The sequence below is a fragment of the Myotis yumanensis genome, unplaced genomic scaffold (assembly GCF_028538775.1).
Source record: "Myotis yumanensis isolate MYYU_CA2020_CCGP unplaced genomic scaffold, mMyoYum1.0.hap1 SCAF_9, whole genome shotgun sequence".
Classification (NCBI taxonomy): Eukaryota; Metazoa; Chordata; class Mammalia; order Chiroptera; family Vespertilionidae; genus Myotis; species Myotis yumanensis.
The window spans coordinates 13,905,328-13,930,263 of NW_027223760.1; the positions used below are offsets into that span (position 1 = coordinate 13,905,328).

The following is a 24,936-nucleotide window of genomic DNA, read 5'->3' on the forward strand; positions in this document are numbered from 1 at the left end:
CTCCCTCCTTCCTCCCCTTCCCTCAATATACTAGCTCCCTGTATCACTCCTCTGTTGTATATTCAGTCTGAGTTAATGACCTTTATATTAGCAATTTTTCTTTAACAACTCCTGGTTTGTCTGGCTTACTTGAATAATATTAGAGTGATGAAGTTAGGTGCAGTTAAAAGAGTAAAATGATAAGCATTTGTGTAAAAAGTGAATATATCATAAGGGTATATTATACACTTCTTACTAATAAAATAAGTTAATCTTTATTGCATACTTATTATAATATTACTTTGACCCCCCCGGTACTCTTTATCTAAGTATTTTCAAGTGCTTTACAATCTAAAAGAGACCTAATGTAAGCACAGAGTCCTTTGAAGTTGTTATTTGCCTCTCTGACCAGCAAATTATAAAGGAAATTAGTTAAAGAACAAGTCTCTATATGAGTAGGCATAATAATCACATGTTAAAATGCAGATTCCTGGGCTCTGTCCTAATTTTTCCGAATAAGATTAGGTGCAGCATTTTTAAAACAAGCTCCCAGGTGATTTTGAAATAATTGCTCCAGTGACTACACTTTGAGAACCAATGATCAGATACTTGATTTTATCTGTAGGTAACCTGTGCTGAGAAAATCATTAAAAATTGAAATGGCAGTGTAAGGTGGTTTTAGACAAAGGTTTTACAGGGTCTTCTTCAACAAGAAAGTTAATTGATCATGAGTTTTATAAGTTTACCAGAGGCCTGGTGCACAAAATTTGTGCACAGGTACAGTGCCTCGGCCTGGCTGGCGATCGAAGCGTGAGCGTCTGGTGTGGAAGGGCAGGTCCCAGCTGAACTCTGGGCCGTGGGGAGCACCTGGGTCCATGGACCCCAGTACCCCCCCCCCCCACCCCGCCTGAGTCATTGGGCCCCCGCCTAGTTCCCTCAGTGCCTGGGAGCTGGGTGGTGGCCCTGCCCCCTGCCATTGCCGCTGGTCGCCATCTGCGGGGTGATCAGCAGGGCGATCAGGCCCCACTAGCACCGCCTTGGCCTGGTGTCCCCTGCTCACCTGCTCCGTCATCCCGCTGTGGTCCTGCTCTTGCCAGGGCCCGTCAGGGCCGACATCACTGCTGCCTGCTGCCTGCTGCCAGCACCATGTCGCCGACACCCCCCATGTTCTGTGCTGCCCCCTGGTGGTCAGCACAGGAGAGGTTGAACTCCTGGTCGAGGGGACAATTGGCATATTAAGCTTTTATTATATAGGACTAGAGGCCCGGTGCACAAAAATTTGTGCACTCGGGGGGGGGGGGGGGGTTCCCCAGCCTGGCCCCTGTGCCCTCTCGCAGTCTGGGACCCCTCGGGAGATAACGACCTGCTGGCTTAGGCCTGCTTCTGGGTGGCAGAGGGCATGCCCAATCCCTAGGTGCAGCCCCTGGTCAGGCTCAAAGCAGGGCCGACTGGGGAGTTGGGGTGCTGCCCCGTCATGCACAGAGCAGGGCGGATCGGGAGGTTGCAATGCCACCCTCAGTCACGCTCAGGGTAGACTGATTGGGGGGTTGGGACACCGCCTCCTGTCACACTCAAGGCAGGGTCGATGGGGAGGTTGCGGCGCCACCCCCTGTCACGCACAGAGCAGGGCCGGTCAGGGGGTTGGGGCGCTGCTCCCCGTCACTCACAGAGCAGGGCCAATCAGGGGGTTGGGGCGCTGCCACCTGTCACTCACAGAGCAGGGCCGATCAGTGGGGTTGGGGCACTGCCCCCTGTCACTCACAGAGCAGGGCCGATCAGTGGGGTTGGGGCACTGCCCCCTGTCACTCACAGAGCAGGGCCGATCAGGGGGTTGGGGCGCTGCTCCCTGTCATTCACAGAGCAGGGCCAATCAGGGGGTTGGGGCGCTGCCACCTGTCACGCACAGAGCAGGGCCGATCAGTGGGGTTGGGGCACTGCCCCCTGTCACTCACAGAGCAGGGCCCATCAGGGGGTTGAGGAGCTCCCCCGTCATTCACAGAGTAGGGCTGATAGGGGAGTTGGGGCACCACCCCCTGTCACACACAGAGCAGGGCGGATCAAGGGGTTGGGGCGCTGCACCCTGTCACACTCAGGGCAGGGCCGATGGGGAGGTTATGGCTCTACCCTGTCACACACAGAGCAAGGCCCGTGGAGGGGGGTTGGGGCACCACCCTCTATCACCCACAGAGCAGGGCCGATCAGGGGGTTGGGGCGCAGCCACTGTCACACTCAGGGCAGGGCTGATGGAGAGGTTATGGTTCTACCCTGTCACTCACAGAGCAGGGCCGGTCGGGGCGGGGGGTTGGGGCGCCGCACCCTGTCACACACAGAGCAGGGCCGATCAGGGGGTTGGTGCTCTGCACCCTGTCACACACAGAGCCGCAGGGCAATTGGGGAATTGGGGAGCTCCCCCCCATCAGGCACAGAGCAGGGCTGATCAGGGGGTTTGGGCGCTGCCCCCTGTCACACTGATCCCGGTGCCAGGAGCCTCGCTGCTCTGCTGATCCCGGTGTCGGGAGGCATATTACCCTTTTACTATAAAGGATAGAGGCCTGGTGCATGGGTGGGAGCCGGCTGGTTTGCCCTGAAGGGTGTCCTGGATCAGGGTGGGGGTTCCCACTGGGGTGCCTGGCCAGGCTGGCTGAGGGGCTGAGGGCTGTTTTCCCGCTGGCAGTTGACTAAAAGCTCCCAACTGCTCCTTGTTTTCTTTCTTTTTTTTTTTTTTTTCTGGGCCAGCTTTAGCTCCGAGGCCTCGCTGCTGAAAACATGGATACAATGTTGCGGTCCCGGGCTGACTGAAAGCCGTTTTGTTTAGCTTCTTATTTGCAACATAGTAATAGTTGCCTAGAGTTGCAGTTGAGAGGCCAGGAAGTGAGGCGGGGAACGTTGGAGTCTGCAGTCCCTGGAGGAAGCAAGCTTCCCTGCTCGCTTCAGTGCCTGGCTGCCGGCCGCCATCTTGGCTGACAGTTAATTTGCATAAGGATATGCTGATTAGCCAATGGGAAGGGGAGCGGTCGTACGCCAATTACCATGTTTCTCTTTTATTAGTGTAGATATTTGATTTATTTTAAGACAGTTTTTTTATTGAGGTATAATTGACAACATGATCATGTCAGGGGCACAACACAATCATTTGATATTCATTATATACTGCAAAATGATCGCCACAATAAAACTTAGTTTTAAAAAAATATCAGTAGTTAATTTTTATATAAGAAATCAATTCACACCCAGCATCTTAGTTCCATGTAATGATTTCTTCCAACAATTTTCATGAATAGCTCCAAGGGAACACAAGAGACATTTCAGTGTGGGGGAAGAGAAATGGCATTTGTCTCTCTGTGCAAGGCTTTTAGCAGCTTACGCCTTTAGGCTGCTTTTAAATGCATGGCAGCAAGTGGTATCATTTTGTTTTAGATCATAATTTTCATAGAAGCAAAAATCTGCTGTGAAGGCTGAAAACCAACACTCTAATGTAAATATATTACCAGATTTGAGTGCTCTTAGTAATCAGCAAAGACAAATGTTTAACAGTGTATACACAACAAAGTGTTTTATGTTAAATCAAATAAAAAAGAACAAACACTAATAAAGAAATCTACAAATGTATAATAAACTAGGTGATCAGAACAAGTGCTCACATTAGCAGTAGGCTATTGGTGTTACTTACACATCTGATCTTAAGATAATGGACTTATTCACAATTCTCTTCATTCTACATCCATTATTTTGTTTCATTTCAATCTCATTAGCTTCCTATTAATTACAATACCTGAGAGACTTGTTAAATTATCTAAGTTTGAACATTTCTTTTCATAAGTGGTTTTAGTCCAGAAAGGAGGCCAAAAACATTGGCTTAGAATATCAGATCTTTTTGAATGCAGGAATCTTTTATTTTCATGCTTTTAAAAAGTAATCTGTCTCACTAGTGTATATTTTAGATAGAAAACATTCATATGACAACATCCCTGCTTTCTTTTTTTAAATTATAATTATAGATAATTAATGTAACTTTTTTCTTTTTTTGATATTTTATATATTTTTTTCTTTATTGATTAAGATATTACATATGTGTCCTTATTCTCCCCCATTGCTCCCCCCACCTCACTCATTCCCTCACCCCCCTGTTGTCTGTGTCCATTGGTTAGGTTTAAATGCATGCATACAAGTCCTTTGGTTGATCTTTCCCTCTTATCCCCACCCTCCCCTACCTTTCCTCTGAGGTTTTACGGTCTGATCGATGCTTCTCTGTCTTTGGATCTGTTTTTGTTCATCAGTTTATGTTGCTCATTATATTCCACAAATGAGTGAGATCATGTGATATTTATCTTTCTGTGACTGGCTTATTTCACTTAGCATAATGCTCTCCAGTTCCATCCATGCTGTTGCAAATGCCTGCCTTCTTATTGCATTGTCAGGGGCCTAAACAAATCCTTCTCACCATCATTCTTACACAAAACCCCAAGTTTCAAACAATCACTATTATGTATGTGATATATACTTTTCCAATTCATTTCAAATAAATTATACCTATATATACATACACTTATCCACAAACAATATTTAATAGTTTTGTTTGCATGGCTTTAAAATTTATAAAAATGGTATCCTTTGTACATATCATTCTTAAACTTACTTTCTTTGCTCCTATTATCTCTTTGAGGTCTAGCTATGCTAGTCATATATAGAAACTTATTTCATTTTTTTTAAACTGCTGTATGTGCTCAGATGTTACATTTTCTTTTCTCGTTCTGCTACTGATGAATATTTAGATTATTCAAAGATTTTACAGTAATAACAATATTTTTTTCTTGTAAATACTCAAGAGTTTCTCTGGTGTAGAAATCTACCTGTTGAATTATGGTCTATGAGGATATATATGTTTCCAATTTTATTAGATACCGCCAAATCATACCTTAAAGTAATGGTGCCAGTTTACACTACCACCAGCCGTTTATGACAGCCCCCACTGGCTCACATTTTTATAAGCTCTTGTTTTAGACAGACTTTAATTTTTGCCATTCTAATTTGTAAAAAGCCATGTCTCTCTATTTTTCTAATTTGCAGTTCCTGATTGCTGCTGAGAGTATACATCTTTCCATGTTTAGTAGCCATTCTGACTTCATATCTATCCCTTGCCAGTTTTGGGGGGTAAGGTGTTGTGGTGGCAGTGAGTTGTGCCTTACAGGCTTTGTTGTAGGGAGTATAATTGACCAAGAGCCCCAGTAGCTATGGGTGGAAATCTCTCACTCACTGAGTTTGTCTTGAGACTGCTCCTTCCACAGGCTGCTTTTCATGAGTGACGACTGAGTGTGGAAGGGATACAGATTTGTGTTTGAAAAACATGGAACCTACTTATTAATTAATGTGGCTTCAAGGACTCCCACATAGGTTTCGAAAACTTGCTTGTTAGGCTTCCACTACACAGTGATTTAGTGTTCTCCCACCCAAGCCTTCACTCAGGGCTTGGACTTGCATTGAGGTCTGACAACCCTCCAAGCTTTCCCTGTCTCCTTCCCTATTTCCTTTTACACACATGTTTTCTCTACATTTCACATTTAATACTATCTTAGCATAGGAGGAGAGGTCTTCAAAATTCCTTGAAAAAGTTCTATACTGGTAGGAAATTGAAGATGTTTTAAGCATTAGACAAGACTTCATCTTTTAGCAATGCTTTCCTTAATCATATTTTAATGGTATGTAAAATACCATATTCTTCTATAGCAGCGGTTCTCAACCTGTGGGTCGAGACCCCTTTGGGGTCGAATGACCCTTTCACAGGGGTTGTCTAAGACCATCGGAAAACACATATATAATTACATATTGTTTTTGTGATTAATCACTATGCCTTAATTATGTTCAATTTGTAACAATGAAAATACATCCTGCATATCAGATATTTACATTATGATTCATAACAGTAGCAAAATTACAGTTATGAAGTAGCAACGAAAGTAATGTTATGGTTGGGGGTCACCACAACATGAGGAACTGTATTAAAGGGTCACGGCATTAGGAAGGTTGAGAACCACTGTTCTATAGTTATAGTAATGATCACAACTGCTATCCAAACTTAAAAACCTAAAAAAGGAACACCCACAAACAAACCTAGAGGAACTAATAATTTACTAGCAAATTTTATTATTTGATTAAATACAAATAATCAAAATTGAAGAAAGAAGCTTGAAGAAGGTTGATAGAAAACATTCATATGACAATGTAATAGACACTACTATTGTGAAGGTGATTCAATATCTACTAAAAAAGGCACTATCACTAGATGATTTGGTAGCTGAACTGTATCTAACTTTTAAATAATATGCATTTCCCATATTATTTAAACCGCTAGAGGCCTCGTGCATGAAATTCATGCATGGGTGGGGTCCGTAGGCCTGGCCTGCGATCAGGGCTGATCGAGGCCAGGTCGATCAGGGCCAGGCCAGACAGGAGGCGATGGTCTCCGGGCCGAGTGCAGAAGGAATAAACACTGGACGCTGATGCTGCCATCGTCAGCGCTCTGCCATTGTGCAGTTCCATCCCTCCCCACCTCCTCCTTCTCTCACCACCGAACCACCCCTGGGTGGGCATGTGGAGGGCTGATCGGGGCCTACCAGCCAGGGGGAGAGATGGGGCACAGGAGGTTGGCCACCAGCCCCAAGGAGGGAGCCGGCCCTCGGCCCCCCTGGGAATGGGGTTGCATCATCGCCACCCACTCTGTTTCCCCATCCCAGCTCAGGGCCTGGCTCCGATCGGGCAGTCAGGGCCTGCTGGCCAGGTGGAGGAACCATGGGAGGTTTGCCGTGAGAGCGCACTGACCACCAGGGAACAGCTCCTGTGTTGAGCGTCTGCCCCCTGGTGTTCAGTGCGCATCATAGCAACTGGTCGTTCTGATCACTTAGGCTTTTATATATATAGATACCAAACCATAGAAACAGATGGCAAGCTCTTCAGTTCATTTTCTAAAGCCAAAATAGTCTTAGTACCCAAATGTGAAAGAAACTATGAAAAAGAAAACATAATCATATTTATGATGTAGATATTAAAATAAAATGTTATAAATAAAATATTAATACATAGTATACAGAATGATATAAAAATAATAAAATATGACCAAGCAAAATTTATGATAAGAATGTAAGGGTGCATCAATGTAAAGAAATATATAAATAAAATATAATTTGTTATATTGACAAAGAGGAAAACCACATAAAAGGTCAGTAAATGTTAAACGAGTCTTACGTAAAATTCAGCAGTCATTTCTTTTTTTAAAATCAATTTAAAAAAATTTATTTTCAGCAGTCATTTCTAATAAAAAATCATAGTACAAATAGAAGGAAACTTCATAAATACAGTATTTTTTAGGTAACATTCTAAAGTAAACATTTTAAATGGCAAGAAGTTAATGCCATTTATCTATAAGTAGGAACAATATTAAATATTCATGAAAATATTGTTCACCTAAAAAAAAACAACCCAAGGGATTTTAGCAAAAAGCAAAGAGACAAACAGAAAACAAAAGTCTGCTAGAAGTAATGAGGGAATATAAGATGTATGGATCATAGTTAAGCAAACAAAAAGAATTAGCTTTTCTCTAGACTAGCAGCAACTGTTTCGAAATGGAAATGGCAAGTTATTTAATTCACAATAGTAGAAAATCGTAAAATACTAAGGGTATTAGTGGGAATGTAAATTGGTGCAGCCACTGTGGAAAATAGCATGGAGGTTCCTCAAAAATTACAAATAGAACTACCATATGACCCAGCAATTGCACTTCTGGGTATTTATTTGAAGGAAATGAAATCACTATCAAAAAGACACCTGCACCCCCAGGTTCATTGCAGCATTATTTATAATAGCCAAGACATGCAAACAACCTAGGTATCCATCAACAGATGGGTGGATAAAGAAAATGTGGTACATATACACATATATACAAATATTATTCAGCCATAAAAAAACAACAACAAAAAACAAGAAGGAAATCCTGCCATTTGCAAAACCATGGATGGACCTTGAGGGCATTGCGATAAATGAAGTAAGTCAGACAGATACATTCTGTATGATCTCACTTATGTATGGAATCTAAAAAAAAACCCTGAACTCATAGATATGAAGAAAAGATTGATGGTTGCCAGAGTAAGGAGTGGGGGTTATCCTACTGCATCGCCTCCAACATGACGCCATTTTTAACATCAGGCCTTTTGTCACCCCAGCTCAGGATTATTGACAATAAGAGTTCCTTGGGGGCAGTGGTTAGAATAGCTTCAACCTATTGGAGCTGTGGAATAGTTTTTAAAATAAATGATCACTGTTAGTTTGCCTCCTTTGTGAGTTTAGAGTTTTGTAGTAAGCATTTGACAATTTAAATATAAAAAATGTTGGCAACGCAAAGGAGATGGTGGATTGCTTCTGGATTGTCAAAGGAAAAGGAGGAATAGTATAGAAGTGTATTTTTGTAAAGGGAGAGAGAAGAAGGTAGTAGCAAAAGAAAAGAGCAGATATTTGAAGATGGAAAGGGAAAAGGGAGAGAACTTTTTTGAATTAAAGAGAGAGTAGTACCTATTTGACTCTTTTCGTCCTTCAAATCTCAGGCTGAGCCCCATCTCTTTCAGAAAGTCTTCTAGTACTTTCTGTCTATTATATAGATACTTCTGTCACCTGTACAACTAATTTGTAGGTTAATTGTGTACTATTTTATGACTTATATTAAAATGGTTAATGAAAACTTTTGGATGTTATTTAGTATCCTTCAGGAGTCAAAGACTATTTCTGATAAATTCTAAACTTCTTTTACCATGCCTAGCATGGTTGTTGCCACAGAAAGTTTATTACCTGGGAGAAAGGATGACACAATCCATGTGGAAGGAGGGTGACAGGAGAGGCAGAGTGGGTGGAGAGGTCACAGGAATAAGATGTTGGATGGATGAGTCGGTGAGAGAAGTTTGGAAAGGAGTTGCCTTGTACCCAGGACTACCCACTAAATATGTTTAGATACAGCAGTGGTGGGGGTGGGGAGGTGGGAGGATGGGGAGGGAAGGGTAGGGGTATGTAAGTAATATTCATTTAGTTTGTCTTATTGAGAGTTTTATTCAGTTTTGGAGATTCCATTATAACAGTGTATTTAAATCGGAGGGAAGTGCACTTGAGCACATTAATAGCACTTAGGTTTATATAATGGTCCATGGATGATATACACACATATTTACATACCTATAAATATACATAGGCTTTACTTTTTCATATTTTCCAATTATTGTTATTTAATGTTCATTAATGGCATTTAAAAAATTAAACAAAAATTTATTTATCAAAATCAGCAATGTTTTGACCAATTGAAGTGGATTTAAAATAATCAAGATGCAGTGTTCAAAATTCAATTGTAGCTAAAGCAATAGGGTGATATATGATTACCTTTGAAGGAAAAAGGACCTTTTGAATTCAGATCCAGCATACTAACAACTCCATTCTTACTTTCTTCTTTTTATTGTTTTATGGCTTAAAGTATTACAGAAAGTATTTCATATGTCTTACTTTCTATTTCTGATAATAGGACATCTCCAAGTTTGCAGAGAAAGACAATACAGTTCTTGGAGAAGGTGGAATCACACTGAGTGGAGGGCAGCGAGCGAGAATCTCCTTGGCAAGGTGAATATCCGATTATTGGTCCAGTAAGCATTTGCTGTAAATATCACGCATGTAGAAGTTATAGACGCTTCTCTATTTTTAATTCTGTTTTGGAATTGAAAAGTGCTTGGGATCTTATGACTAGCTGGTTAAGAATCACCTGTAAGAACTATTGATCATGATATAGTATTCGTATCTGATAAAAATGCATGCAGTTATTTTGGTGTGTGTATATTTGATTACCTTATGGTATGTTTTACTACAAAGGAAAACTCTGGGATTCTGCGTAGCACAAGGAGAGATGTGATGTAAACTTTTTGTGAAGTCCATCACGCAGTTCCCACAGTGAACACACCTGCTCTAGGCTTCTGTTCATGCTTCTTAGTTTAGATAAATGTATATTTTCCAAATTTTCAACATAATTCTCATAACAAGAATAGCAAGGCAAATGATATCACTTGGTTTAAAGTCTGTAATTTTTAAAGACAAATAAGACAAGAACATCGAACACTGTGGTGGGTAGTTCCATTAGTAGAGACATTATTGGCCTAACCAGTGGTTCTCAACCTTCTGGCCCTTTAAATACAGTTCCTCATGTGGTGACCCAACCATAAAATTATTTTCGTTGCTATTTCATAACTGTCATGTTGCTACTGTTATGAATCGTCATGTAAATATCTGATATGCAGGATGGTCTTAGGCGACCCCTGTGAAAGGGTCGTTCGACCGCCAAAGGGGTCACGACCCACAGGTTGAGAACCGCTGGTCTAAGCATTTTGAGTTGTCAAAGGGAGAACTACGTACAGTTAATTTCTGTCAAGTTGAAAGTGTTGTGGTTAAACCGTCATGTTCAATTTAAAAAATTATTGGTGATATGGGATGTCAAACGTTCCTCCAGTTATATTAGAACAAAATTCTTCTTACTGTGTTGCCAGAGTTAATAAATCATTGATTTACTGATATTTTGGCTCCTTTCCCTTACTTGGTTTTCCTGCTTTTAAATGCTGAGACAGAAAACTAACTCACTGAACACCTGCAAATGCCTAGTAATATTCTAAGTGGTGTGTGTGTGTGTGTGTGTGTGTGTGTGTGCGATTTTACTTAATCCCTACTATCACCTTGGAAAGATAGGATCGTTCTTCCATTTTATGAAAGAAATAATGAGATAATTGAAGCTGTTATATATTAACTTGCTAAAAGCCATATAGGGAAATGGTGGAGTTACAATTTGAACTAGGTCCTCTTGATTCTACATAAGTGCTGGGAAGGCCTGGGGCGGGTGTGGGAGTGGGGTTGAGGGGGGTCAATGGGGAAAAGGGGGGGACATCGTAATACTTTCAACAATAAAGATAAATTTTTAAAAATTATGCCTTGATCTTGGGATTACAATTTAAAAAGTAAATTAGTAGGTATGGATAATACACAAAAAGATAATGGCCTCTACATAAAATGGAATTTGATTAATTAACCTGTGAACCCAAGTAAGACTTATCTCAAACATTCCATTTTATACTTAGGTAAGACATGCTGCTTCTAGACATTCAACATACAATTGACTTTGTATTTACTAGTTTAAGATTTGGTTTTATTGTAAGGTGTACACAGTTTGAAGTACTACAGAAATAATTATTTTTATTTTTATTGGAATGTGTCCTGTGTTGTCCAGTTTTAGATGATGAATACATCATTAATATATTAATAATATATGTCATAGGTGTAAAGGAGAGAGAGAAGTATGAAGTGGGAAAAGGAAGACCTGGAGGGTATATTTTGATGGAGGTCTTTTAGGTAGTTCTCTTGCATTTTGTCTTCAAAAATAACTTACACTGCAAAGGTTGTTTTAGATTTTACTTTGACTTTTGGCCATTTCTGTGTTTTCTCTTAGAAATCTGCTGACTGAATACAATTTTCTTTTCACAGAAAGTACCCAGAACTATACATGATTTCTATGTGGTTGGGTGGGGGTAAGGTTACTAACAACCACACCTGAAAATTTTAAGTGTTATGAAGAAATTATCTCATTCCCATTAACATGGGACTATATCTCCATTTTATTACTGTGCTATGATCAATTTAGTGAAGAATTTACTTGCTCACAATATTTTATTTTTTAACTTAAAAAGTAAAAAAATGGATATACATTTTACTGTGAATTGTTCATTCTTTTCTTGTTTGGAATTTTTATGAATATGGTACAGAGGCTGAGACTCTAAGGAGTAAAAAGTGTACCAATTATATAGCCACAGTAGTACTGCTACCAATTTGCTGTATAGCAGTCAACACTGAAAAAACATTAAAAAGAAATAGTTTCACCTAAGTGCTGCAATTTAGTTGCTGTCTCTGATATTTTAGAGGATTGAGACAGTCCATTTTATTCTTTTACCCCCACCACAATGCAAAATCTTTCATGGCAGTAACTGAGTAATTTCTATCATTGTATTCCCAGCATATAACACTGTGCTTTGCTCTAGTTACATTCTATTGTTAGAAGGTGTTCTTTTTTTCTTTTTTTTCTATTTAAGGTAATGTTTTAAATTGTATGGTATGGTGTGATTCAGTTTGTAACTTTTGCTGGTTAATGTCACTTACTTCAGCAAAACCATGTTAGCAATTCTTGGAGTGTTGTAAAAAGCCATAAAAATCATATATAATTTATTTTTCTTCATTTAAAATCATCTACACTAAGTGACATGGGATTACAGAGGAAATCTAAATTAGTTTTCATTTTCTTTTTAGAGCAGTATACAAAGATGCTGATTTGTACCTATTAGACTCTCCTTTCGGGTACCTAGATGTTTTAACAGAAAAAGAAATCTTTGAAAGGTATGTTCTTTGAATAACATAATGCTCATGCTAAAAGACGAAGAAAGGTGACTATACTACCATGGACTGCTTATTATTCCTTGAGAAATGTGTCCACCATTGTGACCCTATGAAAGAATGCAACATAGCAGTTACTCAAATCTCATTTTCTCTTTGCAGCCAATATTCAATATCATTTCCATGAAAACCTCTAACCACCTCATGCTAAACCAGTTTCTTCCTTGCTCTTACTAGAATAGTCCCTGTCTATGTCGTTTTTACAGTATTATTGTAACATTATTTTAATTGGTTATTATACTGAATGTTTGTACTTGCTTTTTTGTGTTAGTATTTTATTCTATCTCCCCCTTGGATAGTAAACGTGTTAGGGAAGAAAACAAGCTGAATTTTTTAATGTTAATGTAAGTGAATGCTCAGACTATACAACCACCTCAGTGTCTCCTTCAGAACCTTGTCCTCGGCCACACAGGCTTGAGATTTACATTTCATTGTAGCTCCTCGTAGGGCTCAGAGTGTGCAGAGTTCCAAAGAAAAAGTTAGTTATCTGACTTGATTTCTAAGCTTCAAACTGATTTCATAGACTATGAAATAGTTTATTTATGAGAATTATCATGATACTCTTCTAGAAATAAAAATTTTTAAGCAAAAAGAATATAGATGTATGTGTGTATAAAATGGCAGCATTATTTCTGGAAGCACCTTTCCTAGAATTTAGTTGAATTTAATACCTAACATACTGTTTTTATGATAAATAACTTCTTATCCATATAAACTTTGCTAGCAATGTAGTATATTAGAGTACCCTCTAGAATTATGCCTCTTTCTATACAATATGAAATGTTTTAATGGAGTTTGAATCCCTTAGATGATTCTGTTCTGGATTTAGTTCTAGATTAGAGGGAAATTTTATTAGAGGAGGATCAATTTATTATTTAATTATTAGGTTTGTAGTTGATTTAACAATTATGATTAGTCTTAATATAAACTTTTGAGAACTAAATTGGTGGTCAACTTAAAACGTAAAAGGAAATTAATAAAAAATGTAAAGAACAAGAAAGCTCTGGAATGTCAGAAGATACATAGAAATATATACCTCCCCCTCAGGAATCTTAAAGGTCCTCTAACAATTCTGTCAGTTTCTAGATGAATGAATCATGACCCAGAGGTTAACCAATTTGCTCAAACTCAAACATTTATTTAATATATATATATATATATATATATATATATATATATATATATATATATAATTTCATTTTAGGTCTCTTAACACTCAACTTTACAATATAGCATACTATAATAATTCAGGAATACAGTATTTCATGCTATAGTAACTCAAAAGGCACCAAATTAATTAGTATTGGGTATTTACTTTTAGAATTATTTTAAGTATAATAACATTGTATTATAGAGATTTTATATAAGAATACCTTAATAAAATCTTTAAATGAAATACATATTGTATTGTAATAAAGAGTTCATAAAATTGACATCTTACTTATATTTTTTTATATTCTTAAAGCTGTGTCTGTAAGTTGATGGCTAACAAAACTAGGATTTTGGTCACTTCTAAAATGGAACATTTAAAGAAAGCTGACAAAATATTAATTCTTCATGAAGGTAGCAGCTATTTTTATGGGACATTTTCTGAATTACAAAATCTACGGCCTGACTTCAGTTCAAAGCTCATGGGATATGATTATTTTGATCAGTTTAGTGCAGAGAGAAGAAATTCAATCCTAACGGAGACTTTACGGCGTTTCTCACTAGAAGGAGATGCTGCCATCCCCAGGAATGAAACCAAAAAACAGTCTTTTAAACAGACTGGAGAGTTTGCTGAAAATAGGAAGAACTCTATTTTCAATCCAATCAGCTCCTTAAAAAAGTTTTCCATTGTACAGAAGACTCCATTACAAATTAATGGCATCGAAGAAGATTCAGAAGAGCCTTCAGAGAGAAGGCTGTCCTTAGTTCCAGACTCCGAGCAGGGGGAGGCCATCCTGCCTCGCAGCAATGTGATGAACACTGGTCCCACCTTTCAGAGGCGCAGGAGGCAGTCTGTTCTGAACCTGATGACACGCTCCTCAGTGAACCAAGGTCAAATCATTCACCGAACCCCAGCAGCATCCACACGAAAGATGTCCCTGGCCCCTCAGGGGAACTTAACTGAAATGGATATATATTCAAGGCGTTTATCTCAAGATAGTGGCTTGGAAATAAGTGAAGAAATTAATGAAGAAGATTTAAAGGTGTGTATAAATTATTAGTGTTTTGTTGTTGTTGTTTATTTATTTATTTATTTTTTGCCACAGAGTACAACTGCATATTAGTATGTCACAAAACTTACTCAAATTATGGCTTTAGCATGAAGTTTATCTTAAGACTCTGGAAGTGCAAAGTTCATAATTATGTAAGCAAAAGAATCAACTTAAAAGTGTAAAGAATCAACTATTTCCTTTTGCAATGGACATATCTTTTCTAATAAAACATATTATCAAAGCAAGAGCTAGTGTTGGGTTTACTAGGCCAGTAGTAATCATTATTAGAAATTAGAATAATCATAAATTATTAAAAATTATTATAAAACTGCTTTATTACTAACTTAAAACCTCAGTGGGAAGAGATGGAGTATAAACAAATGTATAATCAGATAATAGCAGTAGTTTAGAGAGGAAGGAATATTTTTGTATATAAGATATATATATACTTATAATCTCTTAACAGAACTACTTATATTGTCATTTATATATCAATCATACCTGAATTAGTTAGTGTGAGCTTTTCTATCTGTTAATATACTTTTATTGATTTCAGAGAGGAATGGAGAGGAAGAGAGAGATAGAAACATCAATGATGAGAGAGAATCATTGATTGGCTGACTCCTGCACACTCCCTACTGGGGATTGAGCCCACAAACCAGACATGTGCCCTTGACTGGAATTGAACCTGGAACCCTTCAGTTCGCAGGCCAGTGCTCTATCCACTGAGCCAAAATGGCTAGGGTCTTTTTTATCTTTTAAATTGGATTTCTAGACAGGTTTCTTTAAAAAAAAAAAAAGGTGTGTGAAACTTAATGTATACCAGCACCATCCTTTAGACAAAAAGTCTAAAGGTTGGTGTTAGTATCCTTTAAGTATTTTATCCTTTAAGTTTTTATTTTAAAAACTAGAGGCCTGGTGCATGACATTCATGCACTGGGGTGGGGGAGGGGGGGAGAGGTTCCTTCAGCCTGGCCTGCGCCCTCTCGCAATCCTGGACACCTCAGGGGATGTCCGCCTGTTGCCTTAGGCCTGTTCCCCCAAGGGGAGCGCGAGGCGTGGGCCTAAGCCAGCAGTTGGACATCCCCTGAGGTGTCTTTAGTGCGCCGTGGAGTCAGAAGAGGCTCCCACCACTGCTGTTGCTCTCGCCAACCATGAGCTCGGCTTCTGGCTTAGCGGCGCTCCCCCTGTAGGAACGCACTGACCACCAGGGGGCAACTCCTGCATTGAACGTCTGCCCCTGGTGGTCAGTGCGCACCATAGCGACTGGTTGTTCTGCCGTTCAGTCGACTTGCATATTAGGGTTTTATTATATAGGATAGGAAGCAATATAAGTGGAGGGGTTTTGTTTAATATTTACCAGAAAAATTTCTTAAGTGCCTTGGATGAAACGGGCAGCATTGTGATGAGTTGATATGTTTACTAGCACAGATCAATTAAGGCTAGTATGACCATTGGCAATCACAAATTATTTCACATTTCTGGGCCAAGGTTTTCTTCTTTGTGAAATGAAAGAACACAATAGATTATCTCCAAGATACATACTTTCAGCATTTCTATAATTTTTATAAAAGGTTTTCTAAAGGATAATTTATCTATATGGTTTTAATATCAGTTTGAATGAATTTCTCAAACCTGAGCTCATAAATTTAGTTGTAAAGAATGATTTCTTTGATTAGTACCTAGTTATTACTTATTGATTGCTCTTAGTAATGGGGACTAAGCATATACTTGGTCCCCATTACTGCCCTAGAACGTACCTATCATTATCCTCATTTTCAAAGAAGGAAAGTGAACTTTAGAAACATTCAACTGCCCAAATTCAAGCAGCATCTAGGAAGTCAATGTGGAGTCCAGATTCAAAGCCAGGTTTATTTGATTCCAAAAATCTTCATACCTAACAGTGGGCTATGTTCCAATTTCATTGGAACCCCTTCTTTGAAGTATTAGTGCTTTTCCCGTGAATTTTTTGACTTCATGAGAACCAAAAGTATCCTTTTCCTTTGGACTATCTACAATCACTCTTTTTCAAATTTTTGAAGTGCATCTACATAGGACAAATCAAAACTTCTAGGGGAATACACTGAGGAGTAGAATTATGTAATTTAAATCATAGCTGGAAGGAGAGATAATACTAATCTACTGGGAAATATAGAAACATCAGTTGCCCTTAGGTCGATGTCCACAGCTAGTCAAATTTCAAAGTGTATTTGTCCATGGACCCACTTAAGAAATAAATTAAGGAGAGCTCTGGGAAGCTTCAGCTTGATGGTACTGTTCATTTGGTTAAAGGTGTGACACTGGAAGCATTAAAATGGTGAAATTATCCAAAAATAATAGTTACATAATCAGTGGTATGCTTTCAGAATTTTGAAGAATTACAGTGTTTCTCATTTTCCAAAAAGCTGTGTTGTTCCAATGGACATTATACTGTATGTGGAGTAACACCACACGTGTCGTTCATAATGATTTGTATTTGTTGAAATTCACTTAGCTTCCAATAGTAATATTTTCACAGATTCAAAATAAAACCACAAAAGACCCATGTCATAGGTGATATGAAACTGTATAGTCTCATTGTAATGACCATGATTCTTTTCTTCAGGAGTGCTTTTTTGATGATGTGGAGGGCATACCAACAGTGACTACATGGAACACATACCTTAGATATATTACTGTCCACAAGAGCTTAGTTTTTGTGCTAATTTGGTGCTTCGTTATTTTTCTGGCTGAGGTAAGAATTTTCTGCTATAAAATGTTACTGTGATTTAAAGTTAAAATAAGAATAGTTTGGAAGGATACATGCATATATATGTACACATGCATAAATGTATATACATAATGCAAGTACATATGTAAATGTGTAACTTTATACTATACTAGAGGCCCAATAAATGAATTCATACATGGTGGGGTCCCTCTGGGTGGCCTGCAGGGATCAGGCCACAGCCCACAGTCCAATGCCACCTGCAGCTCCAACCTGCCTCTCCCACTCATCCCGGCCCCACTGTGCCTGCTGTGGACTCGCACCCAATCAGTCCCCATCACGCTGCCACAGCAGCACTCGCCAGCCATGAGCCCTGTGTCTGGCGCCCTCCCAAGGGAAGTGGCCTGCGGGATCGGGCTGAAACTGGCTCTCCAACATCTCCTGAGGGATTCCAGATTGCGGTGCACGATCAGGCCGGGGAGGGGCAGGGGAGGGCTCCAGGCTGTGTCCAGCCCTTTTAACTCAGTCCTGATCAGCCGACCCCAGCAACAAGCTAACCTACTGGTCAGAGCATCTGCTCCCTGGTGGTCAGTGCACATCATAGCGACTGTATACTAGTTGACTGTCTGCCCCCTGGTGGTCGGTGCATGTCATAGCAAGCAGTTGAGCAGCCTTAGTATATCTTTAGCATATTACGCTTTGATTGGTTGTTCCGTTGTTTGGCCGTTCAGCCTATTTGCATATTACCCTTTTATTAAATAGGATAATGGTAGATATAGTTTCATATAGATATTTTATTATTTCATATATACCATATAAAATAGACAGACACATATCTTCTATATAAAGAGTTTTTATTAGGTTCAGAAATTCAAAGTAGAATGCCCTTATATGGGTTGAAATGAAACACTGAAAAAGTCATTCTGTACTAAATTTTAAATTAATTTGACTCTAGATATTGCATTATTAAATATGCAAGTGATGAATCACCACCTTTAAATGACTTTCTTCAAAAATGAAATGAAAATATATTAGTGGCCTAGTAATCTTTGTGAACAATACTTTCAGAGATTTGGATTACTCACTTACTTACACAGTATTTTTGTGTTCAGCGTCACCATCGCAGTGTTTTGCAATGCCCCTGCTGTTCTTCATATCAATAGGTTTTAAAAAGGGGGAAGTGTGAATGACATAGGAGGCCACAAAACCGGTTTCACATCAGCATAAGAGGTTTCTAAGCTGATTGATGGGTGAGGCTTTCCTCTAGATCAGGAGCAGCCACCTAAATGGCAAAAAGGCCTGGCAGGTGGAGGCAGTGGTTTTGAGGCTGAATGAAGAACATTTGACCTCTAATTGTCTAAAGGGGGCAACTGGAACTCAGCACCAGCCAAGAACTTGCCATCACGGAATTTGGGATCTGTTTTGCTGTCTTTTTATTCATCAAGATAAAATGGAAACCCAGATTTTTCTATAAAATGTTACCCTTTTTGCCCTAGCCAGTTTGGCTCGGTGGATAGAGCATCGGCCTACAGATGGAAGGATCTCAAGTTCAATTCCAGTCAGGGGCACATGCCTGGGTTGCAGGCTTGATCCCCAGTGTGGGGTGTGGAGGAGGCAGCCAATCAATGATTTTCTCTCATTATTGATGTTTCTGTCTCTCTTTCCCTTTCCCTTCCTCTCTGAAATCAATCTACACTAATAAAAGAGAAACATGGTAATTGGCGTACAACCGCTACCCTTCCCATTGGCTAATTAGCGAGATATGCAGATTAACCACCAGCCAATATGGCGGCTAATTTGCATACTGCAGGCAGGCCGAGGTGTTCGGCACCCGCTCCACCCTCATTCGGGCCTCCCTCAGGGAACCCAGGGCTGGCAGGTGGGACCCTGGTAATCGGGCACCCGCCCTGCCCTCATCCGGGCCTCCCGTGGGGAACCCAGGGCTGGCGGGTGGGACCCTGGTAATCGGGCACCCGCTCCACCCTCATCTGGGACTCCCGAGGGGGACCCAGGTCTGGCAGGTGGGACCGAGGTGTTTGGCACCCGCTCCGCCCTCATCCGGGCCTCCCACGGGGGACCCAGGGCTGGAGGGTGGGACCGAACCCGCTCCACCCTCATCCGGGCCTCCCGCAGGGAACCCGGGGCTGGTGGGTGGGACCCTGGCAATCGGGCACCCGCCCTGCCCTCATCCGGCTCTCCTGTGGGGGACCCAGGGCTGGCAGGTGGGACCACGGTGTTCGGTACCTGCTCCGCCCTCATCCGGGCCTCCTGCCGGGTCCTGGGGTTGGCGGTGGGGCCGCAGCTATCGGGTACCCACCGGGGTATCCGCTGTGCTACGGACCGGGCGGCAGCAGTGATCTGCCCGCTGGCGCATCCCATGTGCTACCCAACTCGGGCGAGCAGGTCACGGGCATGCCTGGCAGCCTCAGTCAGTGCCTCAAGCCCCAGCAGCAGCAGCAGCAGCAGCAGCAGCAGCAGTGGCAATAGCCCTGGCGGCAGTGCCCCCGACCTGCCCACCCAGGTTTGAGCGGCCCCAAGCGGGCAGTGCTTTCCATCAGCCGATGGTTGGCGAACACGCATGCAGGTGAAATCACCAGCGCCTTCTTTCTCCCAGGCCTAAGCCCCTCAGACCTGTGGGAAAGCAGGCGCCCTGAGCTGGTGATCCCAAAGGCCTGATAGCCGGGCAGTGGAGGCCGTGTTGGGACTGAGGAGTGGTGAGCAGGCAAAACATGGCCCTGATTGGGCCAGTCGCTATGATGCTCACTGTAGCCAGCACACGCCTGATCAGGGGGCCAGCAGCCAACCTCGCAGCCCCTCCCCCCTGTAGGCCTTCCCCTGATCAGACTCTCCCATCCACATGGAGAGCAGGGTGCTCAGAGCCTGGACCCTTCCTGGCAGCCCCGAATCCCTGGGGTTAAGAATTCTGATGGCCCTGCCCAGAGAGTAGAGGTGCCTGAGGGGCAAGGACAGGGACCACAGGCCTCCAGGGAGCACCACAGAGTTGGCAATAAGAGGAGAGGGCCTGTGAAGGGGGAGAAGGTGAAGCCAGTGGACATCAGCCCAGAATCCAGCCCTTCCCCTCCTGAGGCAGCAGGACCTAAACCCCAAACCCCAGCCAAAATTGGAAGAGCCTGAGGGAGCTTCAGGAAACTCTACGAAAAGCTGCACATTGAGAATGAGAGATTTCGTGAGGCCCTGACCCAGACCACGCCGCAGCTGGAGCAGCTCAAGGTGGAGCTGGAGCGCGCCATGCAGAGGCAAGAGCACTTTGCAGAGAGGCGGCCATCCTGGAGCTGGCAAGATTTGAGTGCAAGGCCCTGGAGTGCAAGGCCGCTGAGCTGGAAGAGGAGCTGAAGGGCCTGTCCAATCTCCGAGCTGACAACCAGCGCCTCAAGGATGAGAATGTGGCCCTGATCTGCGTCATCAGCAAACTGTCCAAGTGACCCCGGAGGACTTGCTCCTGCACCCGCATTTATACAGCTGCTTTTGCCACATGCACCCCTTCCCTGTGTGAACATGAGTGATAGGGCTGTCGAGGAGTCTCTGAGAAGCCATAACCTTCCTTGAGATCTCCAGGTTAGGAGGGGAGGACAGAGCCCCCAGGAGCCAAGGGGGCCATCTGAGGCCAGGTAGGGGGACCAAGGCTGCAGGCAGGAACAGAAAGGAACTGGGGACCAGGAAGTGCCAAGACCAGTAGCCAGGACCAGAGTGGTCACCCAGAGGTCCCCTCTCACGTGTGCTGCCACCAGTCACCCCTCCAGGCCCTGAGCAGGGATCCTAGAATGTGCCAAGCATCCCGCCGGCCTGGGCTAGGTGAGCCTGTATATAGGGTCTGTGTGCAATAGGGAGGGATGTCTTCTATTTTTTGCTGCCCCCCTCCCCATCGCTCTCCTGGGCAGGGGGGGAAGGTCTTTTTAAGACATAGCATAGGCACCACAAATTAAAATTGTGGAATTGCCAAAAAAAAAAAAAAAGAGCAGGCTGGCTGGCCAAATACCCCCTCTCTTCCCACCCCCTCCCCCCTCCCCCCCCGCCAGCCACATCCTTGACCAACCTGCCCCACCACAATAGGCCCACAGCCCCTCCCCGTGGCTATCTGCCCCTGATTGCACCCCCCCACCCCAAGAGGGGGCTGGGCTGGGTGGCCAATGTCCTGCAGCCCCTCCCCAGGTTGGCCCCACCATTGATCCCCCCACTCCAATAGGGGGCAGGGCTGGCCAGCCAATCTCCTGCAGCCTCTCCCCTTGCCCAGCCCCACCCCAGATTGCCCCCCCCCACCGCAATCAGGGGCAGGGCTGGCTGGCCAACCACCCATGGCTCTTCCCCCAGGCCACTGGCCCTGATTGCCACCCCCCAACCCATTTGGGGGGGTGGTTGCCCAGCCCACCAACCACAGCCCCTCCCCATGGCCAGCCCCACCCCCAATCGGCCCCCCCCAACCCCAATCAGGCTGGTGAGGGGGGGGCAGTTGGGAGCAATGAGGCCAGTGGCAGGGGGTAGTTGGGGGCAAACAGGCTGGCAGGGGAGGCAGTTGAGGGTGATCAGGCCAGCAGTTGGGGGTGATCAGGCTGGCAAACAGAGTGGTTAGGGGCAATCAGGCAGGCATGCAGGCAGGTAAGTGGTTAAGAGCCAGTGGTCCTGAGTTGCTAGAGGGATGTCCGACTGCTGGTAAAGGACCGGGCCTAAACAGGCAGTCTGACATCCCCCAAGGAGTCCCAGATTGGAGAGGGTGCAGGCCAGGCTGAGGGGCTCCCTCCCCCCAGTGCACAAATTTCGTGCACCGGGCCTCTAGTCTTGATTATAAAACACTTTATGTAGGGTTTGGCACATATTGAGCAATGCTTGTTCTCATTAATATCCTTAAGGTTATGTTATCATAATAAAGCTCAAGATAGTTTATTAAGGTGAACAAGTCTGTAACACAGACATAATGAAAGTTTCAGTAATTCCTTTTATACTTTAACAAAAAATATGGGTTGGGTAATTTGACACTCTTACATGAGTAATAAAAATTGCATTGGAATACATTTTAAATTTACCTCATTAATCTCTGCCAGTCTTGCCAAATGACCAACATTAATGTGCATAAAACTGTGCTACATTTACTCTCAAACCAGCTCTTTGTAATTGCTAATGTTTTGAACCTTTGCATTGACAGATCACATTTCTTGATTGTTTTTAATTTACAGTGTTATGTAAGAAAAAATGGTCCTATATGAAGTGGTGGTGACTTACGTTAATTTACAGGACCTTTGTCCTATGCAACTCAATAGATTTGAATATACACATCTTCCAAAATGGTATAAAATTTATTAATTAGTTATTGAGCATTGAACTGCTGCACATGTGTACAATATTATTAGCTCAGTTAATCAAGAAGATAGTGGTCCTTTGTCTTTGTGTTAGAAACTAAATAATAACAGAAGATGCAAATGCTGTATAATTACCCGTTATTTTTTTAAAAATATATTTTATTGATTTTTTACAGAGAGGAAGGGAGAGAGATAGAGAGCTAGAAACATCGATGAGAGAGAAACATCGATCAGCTGCCTCCTGCACATCTCCCACTGGGGATGTGCCCACAACCAAGGTACATGCCCTTGACCGGAATCGAACCTGGGACCTTTCAGTCCACAGGCTGACGCTCTATCCACCGAGCCAAACCGGTTTTGGCTAATTACCCATTATTAGTTGAGCTATTAAAATTATTGTAAAAAATGTCTTTTTAATTGACAAAACAATTGATAATGCCATTTTGTAAGCAAGAAACAATATAGTAAATGATAAGCCTCTGTGGCCAATATCTTGGAGGCTTTACTAATTTACTGGCTGTCATAATTTTTTAAAATATATTTTTATTGATTTCAGAGAAGAATGGAGAGGGAGAGAGAGAGAGAAACAATGATGAGAGAAAATCACTGATTGGCTGCCTCCTGCATGCTCCATACTGGGGATCCAGCCCTTTACCCGGGCATGGGTCCTGGCTGGGAATTGAACCATGACCTCCTGTTTCATAGGTCAATGCTCAATCCCTGAACCACACCAGCAGGGCTGGCTCTCATAATTTTGAATGAAAAAACATGGTGATAGTAGACAAGTAATAATTGTTTTATTTATTTATTTATTTATGTATTTATTTATTTATTTTAATCTTTAATTTCTTTATTGGTTAAGGTATTACAATGTGTCCTCATCCCCCCATTAACCCCCAACTTCTCTCCCCCCCCCCCCCCCCCCCCCCACTCATGCTCTCATCCCTCCGTGTCCATTGGTTTGGCTTATATGCATGCATACAAGTCCTTTAGTTGATCTCTTCCCCATACCCCCACCCTCCCCAACTTTCCCTCTGGGGACTGATAGTTTGATCGCTGTTTCTCTGTCTTTGGATCTGTCCCTGTTCATCACTCTATGTTGTTCTCTATATTCCACAAATGAGTGAGATCATGTAGTATTTATCTTTCTCTGACTGGCTTATTTCACTTAGCATAATGCTCTCCAGTTCTATCCATACTGTTGCAAATGGCAAGAGTTCCTTCTTTTTTACCACAGCGTAGTAGTATTCCATTGTGTAGATGTACCACAGTTTTTTTAATCCACTAATCTGCTGATGGGCACTTAGGCTGTTTCCAAATCTTAGCTCTGGTGAATTGAGCTGCTATGAACATAGGGGTGCATATATCCTTTCTGATTGGTGTTTCTGGTTGCTTGGGATATATTCCTAGAAGTGGGATCACTGGGTCGAATGGGAGTTCCATTTTTAGTTTTTTGAGGAAACTCCATACTGTTCTCCACAGTGGCTGCACCAGTCTGCATTCCCACCAGCAGTGCAGAAGGGTTCCTTTTTCTCCACATCCTCTCTAATACTTGTTGTTTGTTGATTTGTTGATGATAGCCATTCTGGCAGGTGTGAGATGATACCGCACTGTTGTTTTGATTTGCATCTCTCGTATAATTAGTGACTTTGAGCATGTTTTCATATGTCTTTCGGCCTTCTGTATGTCCTCTTTCAAAAAGTGTCTATCTAGGTCCATTACCCATTTTTTGATTGGATTGTTTATCTTCCTATTGTTAAGTTGAATGAGTTCCCTGTAAATGTTGGAGATTAAACCCTTATCGGTGATATCATTGGCAAATATGTTCTCCCATGCAGTGGGCCTTCTTGTTGTTTTGTTGATAGTTTCCTTTGCTGTGCAAAAGCTTTTTATTTTGATGTAGTCCCATTTGTTTATTTTCTCTTTAGTTTCCATTTTCCTAGGAACAGTATCATAGAAGAAATTCCTTCGGCATATGTTTGCTATTTCGCTGCCTATGGATTCCTCTAGTATTTTTATGGTTTCCCATCTTACATTTAAGTCTTTTATCCATTTTGACTTTATTTTTGTGAATGGTGTGAGTTGATGGTCTAGTTTCATCTTTTTGCATGTATCTGTCCAATTTTCTCAACACCATTTTTAAAAAAATCTCTATATTTTATTTTTTTATTTTTAATTTCTTTAAATATATTTTATTGACGTTATACAGAGAGGAAGGGAGAGAGATAGAAGA

At 42.0% G+C, this 24,936-nt stretch overlaps 1 protein-coding gene across 1 annotated transcript in view; it reads left to right on the forward strand.

The window, feature by feature from the left end:
• CFTR (CF transmembrane conductance regulator) overlaps window positions 1–24,936 on the forward strand; it is a 202,120-nt gene that overhangs the window by 93,248 nt on the left and 83,936 nt on the right. The window contains exons 12-15 of the mRNA XM_070423784.1: window positions 9,530–9,624; window positions 12,340–12,426; window positions 13,949–14,675; window positions 17,290–17,418. Of these exons, the coding sequence (XP_070279885.1) occupies window positions 9,530–9,624; window positions 12,340–12,426; window positions 13,949–14,675; window positions 17,290–17,418 (1,038 nt within the window). The remainder of the gene's footprint in view (window positions 1–9,529; window positions 9,625–12,339; window positions 12,427–13,948; window positions 14,676–17,289; window positions 17,419–24,936) is intronic.